We start from the raw sequence: 12,273 nt of genomic DNA, 5'->3' as shown, positions 1-12,273 counted from the left end.
GTTCTGGTGAAAAGAGCAGAGCCAGAAGCCAAAGCTTTCAACTTACCATTAGATCCACATTCCAACCATCACCCATGGTCATGAGCTTAGGGTAGTGACTGAGAAAATGCGATTGCAGATACAAGCAGCAAACAAACAAACAAAAGAAACCACTGGTGGATATATTAACACGCAATGTGTATTTGAAGTTTTCAGTTAGAGTAACTGAGTTTGGCTTTGATGTGTCCGTGTTTCCTCTCTGTCTAGCGGCTGCGGCTGCAGGAACGAGTCCTGAATGACGTGGTGATCCGCTTGTTGGGAGATGATGACCCTAGAGTCCGACATGTGGCAGCCTCTTCTGTCAGCAGGTACACTATCTTTTCTATTCTCACTAGTAGTACACACACTACTAATGTACACACACTATTCTCACTATCTATCTTGTGGATAGATAATACTTGTAATGTCACCCTTCTCATTTCCCCTAACATCCCCTCATGTCTCTGTGCCTCCCACCAGGCTGGTTCCCAGGTTGTTCTATGACTGTGACCAGGGTCAAGTGGATCCAGTGGTGGCTATTGCCCGGGACCAGAGTTCAGTCTACCTGCAGCTGCTGATGCACGAGACACAACCCCCCTCCCAGTTGACAGTTAGCACAATCACAAGGTACTACACTTTCATTTGATGTCACCTCTTGTAGAAATTAGGCTTTACCTTATTTTTTTCCTTTGTTCAAGAGTTTAAATTGCAAAGCTCATGTACACACAAATCACATCACAAAACAAGATCTTTTAAGAGTTCTTTTCTTTTCTGACTTCCAGGACATACAGAGGCTTCAACTTGTCCAACACTGTGGCTGATGTCACACTGGAGAACAATTTATCCAGAGTTGTTACTGCCGTTTCCCATGCTTTCACCTCCTCTACCTCCAGAGCCCTGACTGTGAGCTTTCACACATAACACTTAACATTTTTTATGCCCACTATATAATACATTTCATCTGTTTTTGTGTTTAAAAATCGAATGTATTTTTCTTTGCAGTTTGGCTGCTGTGAGGCATTATGCCTCCTGACTTTAAATTTTCCAGTGTGCACTTGGAGCATAGGCTGGCACTGCGGCTATATTAGCTCCAGTAGCAGTTTTTCTTCTCGCTCTAGTCTCAACCGCAGCAGGGGCAGAGCTCTCAGGTTTGTTACCTCTCTCTTGAAATAATTATTTTCTACCTGTACATTTAGTGCCATCCTTGTTGCATACTGCGTCTGCCGCACAATTTCAACACAATTTACCTGTGATTCATTTCCATTCCCCTGTCTCTGTACACGACTATAACTCCTCTGTCCTTGTCCCTCTGTGCTCAGCAGTGCCCCTTCCTCTTTGAGCACCTCCTCTGCTGCAGACACTGAGCGGAGGACTCTGACAGTGGGAATGGCCAACATGGTCCTGTCCTTACTCTCATCTGCCTGGTTTCCACTGGATCTCTCTGCACACCAGGACGCACTTGTGCTTTCTGGCAATTTGCTTTCTGGTGGGTAATATGCATACAAATGTTACCTAAAAATACTGTTCATGTAGCTTGAACTTGTATAGTCTTGCAAACACACCATTTAATAAAACAAAACTTTTAGGGAAAAAGCATCAGCCTGTAATAGATTAACCAGTATTTTATTGTTTTTCCCAGCTGTGGCTCCTAAATGCATGCGCAACCCCTGGGCTGGAGAAGAAGAAGGCAGCAGTGGTAGCACGAACCCCAGTGCAGGCCCAAATAAAATGGAGGAACCCTGGGTGGGGCTGGCTGAGCGCTCCTTGGTGGCCATGGTGGAGCAGCTCTTCTCCCACCTACTGAAGATCCTCAACATCTGTGCCCATGTGCTGGATGACACACCACCTGGACCAGCTGTGAAGGTAACTGAATATGAGCCAATCAAACCAGATGCAATCACTGAGAACAAGGTGGTTGTTTTAAACTTTAAAAGGCATTTATCTTTTTATGATAACAAGTTAGCCATTGTATTTAGTTAACTTTTTACATATCTTTAAGGCCACCCTCCCCTCCCTGAGCAACACCCCCTCCCTCAGTCCCATTCGGAGAAAAGGCAAGGAGAAGGATGCAGCTGAGCCTAGTGTTGCTCCGATGAGCCCAAAGAAAGGCAATGAGGTCAACACAGGTACATGCACACCTGGCCACGCACTAGCGCAGGTACAGATAAACACAGTGAGGTGTCTGTGAATGGTCAATACGTTTAATTTTGTGCTTTTTGCTAGCAGGCAGGTTAGCAGACAACACAGGGTCAACTGCCGTAAACAAATCAACCACCCTTGGCAACTTCTACCATTTGCCACCCTACCTCAAGCTGTATGATGTCCTCAAAGCTACTCATGCCAACTACAAGGTCAGAACATGCCTCCATTTTTAACTTCCTATCATAGCATCAAAGTGTTAGAAATGGCATTAACTATTTATCTTCTAGGTGACACTGGACCTCCACAGTAGCCAAGAGAAGTTTGGAGGTTTCCTGCGTTCCACTCTAGATGTTCTGTCCCAGCTCCTGGAGCTGGCCACACTACATGACATCAGCAAGGTAACACCTCTATTTGAAATCGGACACTGTTTAAGTGTTTATTAGTGCAAGCAGGATGGAGAAGATACTGGATGATTGGAGATCAGATTAGTTTCATTCTCATTAGCCAATGTATAACCATTCATGCGCAGAAGAAAATAAAAAATGTATCATATAATTTTATGGATTTCTTTATTGTAGTGTGTTGAGGAAATCTTGGGCTACCTTAAGTCCTGTTTCTCCAGAGAACCAACAATGGCTACGGTTTGTGTACAACAGGTCAGTAACGTGTGTGTTTGCAATGAATCCAGATTACTTTTTTGTTCTTTTGTCACATTTATTGTGTGTGGTGGTCTTTATGGTTCCAGCACTGAGCAGTGTGCGGCAACCAGTGTGACTCCACACAGATTGAGGCTGGTTCCTGCCGACAGGGCCTGTAAAGGCATTGGTTTCCCTGTGCGATGGTTCCATACATCTATATACAGACACATTAAATTCCCTTAGAAAATTAAAGCTGGACAGGATCAGCATTACAAAACATATAGGAAGTAATTCTCTGCCTTACGGTTAAAGTAGTTTGCTCTATATTAATACAGAAATTAGTCTTAAAACGGAAATAGGAGCAATTAGCACAGCCAGTCTATCTGAATAATGTTGTTAACGAGATGCGTTTTTTTTTTCTTTTTTAATAAAATAGGCTGAGTCCGCTCCAGGGCTTGCTCGGATACATTAACTCTCAAACATTCAAGATCAATATTAATTAGTTGTAAAAAAAAATTTAAACAATCAGATATATTTCAGGTTTGGAAAAAGGTGGTCCAATACTAAGACAAACATTAAACACTTAAAGTTAAAGTGAATTTATTATTGTTAAAGTAAAATATTAAAGAATACAACACATCTAAACAAACAAGCAGTCCAAACTATTGTATTTTCTTTTTCTAGTAACTGATTACCTTTTTTTCTTTAGCTGTTGAAGACTCTGTTTGGCACCAATCTGGCTTCCCAATACGAGGGCGTCCTGAGTGGACCGAGCCGATCCCAGGGAAAGGCTCTCCGCCTTGGCTCGTCCAGCCTGCGACCCGGCCTCTACCATTACTGCTTCATGGCGCCGTACACTCACTTCACTCAGGCTCTTGCTGATGCAAGTCTGCGCAACATGGTGCAGGCCGAACAGGAGCAGGACACCTCTGGGTGAGTTGTAGCTACACAGATTTGAGAAAGGAGCTTAAGAGAGTCATGGTCTTCAAATCTGTTTGTCTAACGTGTTTTAACTACCCATGGGGAAAAATTAACAAGAGCCTGTCCATTCTTGGATTAAAAGCTGTTTGTCTAATTTCACATAGTTTGCTCTAAAAAGTGGGAAGGGCTATTTTTGGACTACATTTTACGACTATTGACTCTCATCTCTCCTCCGTCCATACATGCTTATGCTGATATGCTTCCAGATAAATGCACAGAATAAATAGAATGGGTCAAACATAACTGAACCTGCATTCTTTTTCACTTCTAGATGGTTTGATGTCATGCAAAAAGCTTCAAACCAGCTGAGGTCCAACATTGCAAATGCAACACGCCACAGAGGAGACAAGGTAAACTTGCATTTTTCCTGCACAAGTTAAATGAGGATTGTAGATCTGTGACTTCCAAAGTGTGGGTCCCTGCCTCCTGGTGGAATGTGGAGGTCCTTTTTAGATGGGCCAAAAGAGGTCATTAACAATACAGTAGTTTTTGTTTTTCAATTTGAATTTTTACAATTGCACTTATTTCTTTGCTTAACAAATTGTTACCTTTATGTGGACAGGTTCTTTATTTGAATGGTATTGCCTTTCAATTGATTTTTTTTTCTTTCTCCATGTAAGAAATACAAATATATTGTGTAATACTTGATCTCTGCCTCAGGTGTTGATCAAAGTTGTGTGATTGGAATAGTGGGTAATAGTGGGTAGGCCCCAGAATATTTTTAGCGGGATGCTGCATTCTTAAGTTTGGGAATGGCTGTTGTAGATCAGAAGACACCAAATGGTTTTTTTATGAATTATCATTTTATAGCTAATTTTTAGCTGACAGCCGGGGTCAGCCCTACACCTGACTGACTGACTGACTGACTGACTGACTGTACTTTCAGAGCCGTAGAGAGAGAAAGTTGCGACATCGCAATGGCGGATCATGGAGCATATTGGACCTCCAGTGACATGACTCTCTGTCTATATGGCTCTGGATACTTTGTTCGAGGAGTAGGCGGGGCTGCTCCTCCGCTGCTTATCCGTTGTCCTCACCTACGTCCACAGTGCGCACCTGCTTTCAAACATGTTGTCATCAGCTTCATAAGGACAGTCCTTGTAACACATTGCCCACAAAAGCGCACATAGACCTAATGCGGTCGGCCACATACTAGGTTTTGACCTAGTTTTGTTTATAGTATCAATCAATCAATCAATCAATCAAATTTTATTTGTATAGCGCCAAATCATAACCAGAGTTATCTCGAGACACTTTACAAAAAGAGCAGGTCTAGACCGACTCTTTATGTTATTTGAAGAGAGGCCCAACTTGAATCACCATGAGTAGCACTTAGCAATATTCGGCACATTGGCAAGGAAGAACTTCCTTTTAACAGGCAGAAACCTTGAGCAGAACCAGACTCATGTTGAACAGCCATCTGCCTCGACCGGATGGGCCGAAAAATGGGATAGAAGGAGATGCAAGTGCAAAGTAATGTGCTGTTCTATAAGCTCATCTTTGTTTTTCCAGAATGCTATCCACAACCACATTCGTCTGTTTGAGCCGCTGGTGATCAAAGCTTTAAAGCAGTACACTACCAGCACCTCCGTGAACCTGCAGAGACAAGTTCTGGACCTGCTTGCCCAACTTGTGCAGCTCAGAGTCAACTACTGCCTGCTGGACTCGGATCAGGTGAAACAAAATAACCAAAACACACATTCTGTGGTCTGAGCTTATTTTACACTTTTGGAATTGATCTTACTCAGAAAGAGATATTTAAGAGTTTATTTACTATAAGAGATCTTTTTTTCAGGTGTTCATCGGCTTTGTCCTGAAGCAGTTTGAGTACATTGAAGTGGGCCAGTTCAGGTGGGTTTACTTCAGTTAAAGAATAACGTATTGTGGTATTTTCAGAAGCCAATGGGCTCTCAGGCCTGTCTGAGTTTGTTGCAAAAATGATCAAGCTTGGCTTAACTGTAGACTAGTTTATATATTCCAGTGCCCTCACGTGAACTAAAAAACATAACTGTTGTGTTACTTTTGGCAGAGATTCGGAGGCCATCATTCCCAACATCTTTTTCTTCCTGGTGCTGCTGTCTTATGAGCGTTACCATTCCAAGCAGATAATCAGCATCCCTAAGATCATCCAGCTGTGTGACGGCATCATGGCAAGTGGAAGGAAAGCAGTCACTCACGGTGAGATGAATACAAGCAATGCTCAATACATACACAATTACATCCTCTCCTTTTTTCACCAAACTTTACTTTTTCTATTTTTTTATTGAGAGGGGACACTAAAATGTATTTGCTTTTTTTTAAAATAAACATAATCAAACTTTACTTTCCTCCTTCCTCCAAGCCATCCCAGCCTTGCAGCCAATAGTGCACGACCTGTTTGTTTTAAGGGGCTCGAACAAAGCAGATGCAGGCAAAGAGCTAGATACACAGAAAGAAGTGGTGGTCTCTATGCTGCTCAGACTTGTGCAATACCATCAGGTATGTTTACAGATTTAAACAGACACAGCATGCTAATCCAGCTAATCTCTTCTCTGCCTGACATTTTGCGTTGACTCGTGTTGTAGGTGTTGGAGATGTTTATCCTTGTGCTGCAGCAGTGTCACAAAGAGAATGAGGACAAGTGGAAGCGATTGTCTAGGCAGATTGCTGATGTTATACTTCCCATGATTGCTAAGCAGCAGGTAGGACAATCCACGCAGGTATATATGTTGTATCTATGATTTTCTTGTTGTCTGTCCTGTTGAAGGACAGGGTCGTGTATTATTCTATCATTATAAAAAATCAAAATGTTGGACAATAATGAACAGACATAGACTTTTTAATAGCATTTCAACTTTTATAAGTGCATATGTAATATGTTCAGTATATAAAATTGAAAAACTGGATAAAAACTCATAGCTATGATGTCGCTTTGCCTGCTTCTGTTATACCTGTAGTAAAAGCTAACGTGTGACAGATTTATCTAGGATGCAATAGGATCATAGAAAGGACACTGAATTCACAAAACATTTTGCAGTCTTGCCCCCTCTGCCACGTGAACTACTCCCACTCTTTGCAGTCGCTTGCTTATTATCGTTAACTCCCACTAGCAAGATGCCTTGATTATCCTTTATCCTCTACCAAATCAATCTCACTTTTCATCCCATTTATTAAACATGTCACAATTTCTGGGCCTTCTTAAGCAACATTGGGCAATCAGCAGTTGTGGCATTTTGATTATAGCTTTCTTGGCTAAAAGCCAGCGAGACATCTAGGTCATGCATGTGAGACTAGAGACAAAATTAGCTAATTTGTATGCACACTCGCTACCAGTTTGTCCATCACCACAGATGCCTCTATATTTTGCCTGTGAGTAACTTAACAGGGATAACAGTGGCATAGATTGTCCTCAGTCCATCATTTTGACAGAATACATTTTTCTTTTCAACAGTGACTGAAAAACCTGAAGACAGTCAATGACAGAAAAAATTTAGTTAAACAACCCCTGACATGGACTATAACAAAGGTCATGAAATTGTAACAACCCTTATTTGCATGTGTTGTCGTGCAGATGCACCTGGACTCCCCGGAGGCGTTGGGAGTGTTGAACACTCTGTTTGAGACTGTGGCACCCTCCTCTCTCAGACCTGTAGACATGCTGCTCAAGAGTATGTTCACCACCCCGGCCAGCATGGTGAGACATTTTATCTGATAATAGAATGCGAAAACAACTTTTGACTTACTTATTTAATTTATCTTGATAGATCAGTATCAGATAGTAGATCAGCTGTTAAAGTGATTAATTTGTTGTCATATCGCTATCTTTTACAAACCTCTGCTCCTCCAGGCTTCAGTTGCTACAGTCCAACTGTGGGTGTCTGGTATCCTGGCTGTGCTCAGAGTACTCGTCTCCCAGTCCACTGAGGACATTGTCCTGTCCCGGATCCAAGAACTCTCCCTCTCTCCGCACCTCCTCTCATGCCACACAATTCGTCGTCTGCATCATCAGAGCCCCACCCCAAGTGAACCGCCCTCTAGTGACATGCTTGGTAACCAGGAGCCTAATGGTGAGGCACAGAAATCCCCACCTGAGGAAACTTTTGCCAGGTGAGTGAGTTTCCTTAGTCTGTATTTTTAAGAATTCCTAAAGCTCCATCCCTGCTTTTTTGCAACCACTCACTTGCCTCTATGTGTTGTTTTCCCCCTGATAAATGTGTCCCCTCTCTCCTCCTTATAGGTTCCTGCTCCAGCTGGTAGGAGTGTTGCTGGATGACATTTCCTCCAGACAGGTGAAAGTGGACATAACAGAGCAGCAACACACCTTCTACTGCCAGCAGCTGGGCACACTGCTCATGTGTCTCATACATGTATTCAAAAGTGGTGAGCTTATCAGTGATTTTGTTTCGTGAAAAATGTAGGAAAAGCTTCTTTGCATAATCTTTTAAAGTCGTGCACTTGATATGTAAGCCATCTTTATTAAAATGTATTACAGTCCTTTCCCTCTTCTTTCTCTTCTATTACAGGAATGTTTCGCAGGATCACAGCTGCAGCTAGTCGTCTCCTTAAGGGTGAGAGCGGAGGTGGACAGACTAGCACTGATGCTAACCTGTTTTACCCCTTGGAGGGTCTCAACAGTATGGTGCAGTGCTTGATCACGACCCACCCCTCTCTGGTGCTGCTGTGGTGCCAGGTCCTCCTCATCATCAACTACACTAACTACTCCTGGTGGGCGGAGGTGCACCAGACACCTAGGTAAGAACAGATGTCAAAGTTTTTTGTGTAGAGCTTAATCATTCAACCACAATTGGATGGAGAAATACTCCTAAAATGCTGGTTAAAAATGTATGGACATCCATCTTACAGTCATGTAATGTAGTAATGTAAATGCAAGTGTACAGTATCACAGAATATCAAATCACAAGTTTATCATAATATTGAATACATTAATTGTATACCACTGGTGAGATGTTCTGTGACCAAAATGGACCATTTTCTTTGTTTTTAAAATCTGTATAATCATGGGATTAATTTGTGGAGCTGAAAATAGTCATAAGATACAGTCCTCTGCAAAAGTTCTTACAGGGATTTGATTTTGGACCATCTGCCCTGTCTCAATCTTTCTCTCTCTTTCTTCTATCAGGAGACACAGCCTGTCATGTACAAAGCTGCTGAGCCCTCACTCCTCTGGGGAAGGAGAAGAGGACAAGCCTGAGACTCGGTTATCCATGGTGAACAGAGAGATTGTACGCAGGGGAGCCCTCATCCTCTTCTGTGACTATGTGGTGAGACTTAAAGAATGTATGAGAAACAAAATATTGTCTCTCATTGATTAAAATGCTGGGCTAAATAACAAATGGGATTAAGATCACAGATGACCTCTGCAATTATTACAAATTACAAGAGGACCCAGGTAATACTAGTCACATGTGAATATGAGGTTGTTATGACAATTTTTCTCACTTCTATAGTGTCAGAACCTCCATGACTCAGAACATCTGACCTGGCTGATTGTCAACCATGTGCGTGACCTCATCAGCCTTTCCCATGAGCCTCCAGTGCAGGATTTCATCAGCGCTGTGCACCGCAACTCAGCTGCCAGTGGCCTCTTCATTCAGGCAATCCAGTCACGCTGTGACAACCTCACTACTGTGAGATTACATCCTTTTCTCTCTTAAAGAGTTTTATGCATTAATTGTTTGTTTTTTCACTGTTGTAAATTTAGCGTTATCTTTCCTCACCTTTCTCCTTGCCTTAGTATCTGTAATACCTTGACTACCTCGCTAACTGAATTCTCTCTTCCTTCGCAGCCTACCATGTTAAAAAAGACTCTGCAGTGTTTGGAAGGCATCCACCTGAGTCAGTCTGGCTCCCTGCTGATGCTGTATGTGGACAAGCTGCTCAGTACACCCTTCAGGGTTCTGGCTCGCATGGTGGACACACTGGCATGTCGCAGGGTAGAGATGCTGCTGGCTGAGACCTTACAGGTAGAGCTTTATGCAGTAAATTCCAATTAAGTGTCAAACTACTGTGTGGCAAGAAAATGTTTACCTATACAAGTTCAACTTACAAGCACACAGGTAGGGAGATTTAATGGGCTTTGCAGATACTCTACAATACAATAGTATCTACTGATACAATAGTTAACATCAGGAATGTTTTTTGGGGGGTGGGGGTGGGGGTGGGAGAGAGAGATCTGGAATTCTGGATTTTCTGACCTTAAAAGTTGACCCACATGATGCTCAGCTTGAGCTCAACCTGCCAATCTTAAAATGACTTGGCTGTGTGTGTTTATTTTCTGTGCTGCGCATCATTTTGAAGTAAGGTTATTATGAGCAGCCATTAGCCACTACGTAGCAACACAGATGTGCTTGCATGGCAAAAAGTGAGCACATTTTGATGAGTGTCTTGTTTCTGTGAGTCTCAGTATCTGCATCTCTCTCTTTCTGTGCCTCTGAATGTGTTTGTCTCTTGACCTGTGTGCATGCGAGCAAGAGTGAATTGGTATGGTTACAGGGATGCGCTCCGTCACTCTGTTGATAAATAGAAGGGCCAGAAACCTTCAAAATTGCCATTAGGCTACAAGGAAGTAAATTTTCATTTTGCTGCCCTAGAGAATGAGAATGTATAGTTGTTGTTGCTACGTTTGCAAGTGCACAAAATTAAAATAAAATATTTCTAGTAATGGAATACAAATGTATATGATAAATATAATGTATTAATGTTTTAAGATGAAGGCATGTAAAATCAATGTGAATTGGTGCAATGTTGCACAAATACAGAGGCTACTTCTCAGAACAAAAGAGTAAGTAATCATCATAAAATGATGCACAAAAGCTACAAATTGGTGCATAAGAATTTACCAGAATGCAGAAAATGAATGAATTAATGAATGAATGTTCAGATGCAAACACTTCTTTGCAAAGCGTGGGTCAAGTTGTGAATTTCTTTCTTAGAAAAAGGTAAAACCCCAAATATCTACACCTTAAAGTAATGAAGGGGTTTGCAAGTGGCAGAAATGTGTTTCCTTTGTAGGGTGGCTTGGCTCAGCCTTAGAGAGGGGGTGGGGGGAGCATTGGATTAGGATTCCTCTGGGGCACTTCCCTTGAAAGGTTTTCCTAGTAAATTCATTTGAGAGGATATCCGGGGAGAGGATCAGAGGGACATCAGAAATACTTAGCGTGCTGCCAACACGACCTCACCCTGGATGGGAGAGGGGCTCATGTTAAATAGATGTTGTACTTTGTTGTAGTATACTTGTGATTTCCCTCATGTTGATGTGTTTTGTCCTTCAACTTTGCAGAACAGTATAGCTCAGCTGCCTGTGGAGGAACTGGACAGGATCCAGGAATACCTCCAGACCAGTGGCCTGGCTCAGAGGTAACACTCTTCTATTGCTGCAAGTTTGATATTTGATATTTTCTTAGTGGCATTTTAAATTATAGTTGCTACATCCTCTGTTAATCTGTTTTATCCCAGGCATCAGAGGTTCTACTCCCTGCTGGACAGGTTTAGAGCCACTGTTGCCGACACCAGAAGCCCCACACCTCCTGTAACATCACACCCCCTAGATGGGGATCCACCACCTGCCCCTGAACAGGTCATTGCAGATAAGGTGAGAGATTAGGGGGTGCTAGTTTGTATTACATGTTTTAACTATCTATCTTGGTCTTGCAAAGTAAAGAAATTCATTCTTCTAAAATATTTAAATGTTGTTTTTAGGAGTGGTACGTGGCTCTGGTGAAGTCTCAGTGTTGTCTGCGTGGAGATGTTTCCCTGTTGGAGACTACAGAACTCCTCACCAAACTACCTCCTGCTGACCTCTTAAGCATCATGAGCTGCAAGGTGAGACAGACATGCCATGCCAAAATATCAGCCCAAAGTTTTCAATATTCTTGAACAAATGTATAAATGCAAACTGGAATTAATTGCATATAAACCTGCCTCCTTCTCCCCAGGAGTTCAATCTAAGCCTGCTGTGTCCATGCCTGAGTATGGGGTTACAGCGGTTAGCCCGGGGGCAGGGATCGCTCTTGTTTGAGACCACCTTGCAGTCAACCCTAGAGCGTCTTGCGGCCATCACTGGATCACTTCCTGTCCCACACCAGTCCTTCCTGCCACCCTCCCAGCAACAGCCCTACTGGGAGCAACTGGCTGATGTGTATGGTGAGAGTGCAAGGAAAGGAGAGATTGTGGGATGAGAATACACAAGAGATTTTAAATCACAGTTTTTATAATTACAGAACTTTGATTTAAGTCCTTGACTTGACTTTGCACTTAAAGTGACTTCATCAGAGCAATTTGTAGGCAAGCAACACTATTGTTGGTGTTGGAAGCATTCTGGTTTCTGTTTCTAGTCTTGTAGTGTTATCTACTATTGTTAAGTGGGCATTTGCTGTAAGCTGGAATGTCGTCATCGTCGTTGTTGTTTAGAAGACATCAGACTGTCTTGCATGTCATCTCTCAACCCCAACTCCATTCTGGCTTCTGAAGTTGCTTGTGAGAGTGTAAACCACGA

At 42.5% G+C, this 12,273-nt stretch overlaps 1 protein-coding gene and 1 non-coding gene across 6 annotated transcripts in view; both read left to right on the top strand.

Annotated features, from left to right (window-relative positions):
- Nucleotides 1-12,273, top strand: part of htt (huntingtin) — a 38,917-nt gene that overhangs the window by 13,835 nt on the left and 12,809 nt on the right. For 3 of the 5 annotated variants that reach the window (XM_069665247.1, XM_069665245.1, XM_069665243.1), the window contains 28 exons: nucleotides 247-347; nucleotides 499-645; nucleotides 801-921; nucleotides 1,021-1,166; nucleotides 1,341-1,504; nucleotides 1,658-1,881; nucleotides 2,018-2,144; nucleotides 2,242-2,369; nucleotides 2,448-2,558; nucleotides 2,739-2,816; nucleotides 3,508-3,731; nucleotides 4,051-4,129; nucleotides 5,292-5,453; nucleotides 5,575-5,630; nucleotides 5,809-5,957; nucleotides 6,121-6,257; nucleotides 6,344-6,460; nucleotides 7,330-7,452; nucleotides 7,606-7,865; nucleotides 7,996-8,138; nucleotides 8,282-8,510; nucleotides 8,899-9,040; nucleotides 9,227-9,406; nucleotides 9,566-9,742; nucleotides 11,059-11,135; nucleotides 11,235-11,370; nucleotides 11,478-11,600; nucleotides 11,714-11,921. In XM_069665247.1, the coding sequence (XP_069521348.1) occupies nucleotides 247-347; nucleotides 499-645; nucleotides 801-921; nucleotides 1,021-1,166; nucleotides 1,341-1,504; nucleotides 1,658-1,881; nucleotides 2,018-2,144; nucleotides 2,242-2,369; nucleotides 2,448-2,558; nucleotides 2,739-2,816; nucleotides 3,508-3,731; nucleotides 4,051-4,129; nucleotides 5,292-5,453; nucleotides 5,575-5,630; nucleotides 5,809-5,957; nucleotides 6,121-6,257; nucleotides 6,344-6,460; nucleotides 7,330-7,452; nucleotides 7,606-7,865; nucleotides 7,996-8,138; nucleotides 8,282-8,510; nucleotides 8,899-9,040; nucleotides 9,227-9,406; nucleotides 9,566-9,742; nucleotides 11,059-11,135; nucleotides 11,235-11,370; nucleotides 11,478-11,600; nucleotides 11,714-11,921 (4,069 nt within the window). The remainder of the gene's footprint in view (nucleotides 1-246; nucleotides 348-498; nucleotides 646-800; nucleotides 922-1,020; nucleotides 1,167-1,340; nucleotides 1,505-1,657; nucleotides 1,882-2,017; nucleotides 2,145-2,241; nucleotides 2,370-2,447; nucleotides 2,559-2,738; nucleotides 2,817-3,507; nucleotides 3,732-4,050; nucleotides 4,130-5,291; nucleotides 5,454-5,574; nucleotides 5,631-5,808; nucleotides 5,958-6,120; nucleotides 6,258-6,343; nucleotides 6,461-7,329; nucleotides 7,453-7,605; nucleotides 7,866-7,995; nucleotides 8,139-8,281; nucleotides 8,511-8,898; nucleotides 9,041-9,226; nucleotides 9,407-9,565; nucleotides 9,743-11,058; nucleotides 11,136-11,234; nucleotides 11,371-11,477; nucleotides 11,601-11,713; nucleotides 11,922-12,273) is intronic. The other 2 variants (XM_069665246.1, XM_069665244.1) reach the window with 1 other exon arrangement.
- Nucleotides 2,884-3,013, top strand: LOC138595451 (small Cajal body-specific RNA 14). Its single transcript, XR_011308498.1, has one exon. It is a non-coding gene; the product is annotated as a small Cajal body-specific RNA 14 (non-coding RNA).

The sequence above is a fragment of the Semicossyphus pulcher genome, unplaced genomic scaffold, assembly GCF_022749685.1.
Source record: "Semicossyphus pulcher isolate SPU_LCO1_2020_fin unplaced genomic scaffold, fSemPul1.0.p SCAF_17, whole genome shotgun sequence".
NCBI classification, from domain to species: domain Eukaryota; kingdom Metazoa; phylum Chordata; class Actinopteri; order Labriformes; family Labridae; genus Semicossyphus; species Semicossyphus pulcher.
The sequence above is the reverse complement of the archived record's forward strand: the minus strand, read 5'-3'. Positions and strand labels throughout refer to the sequence as shown.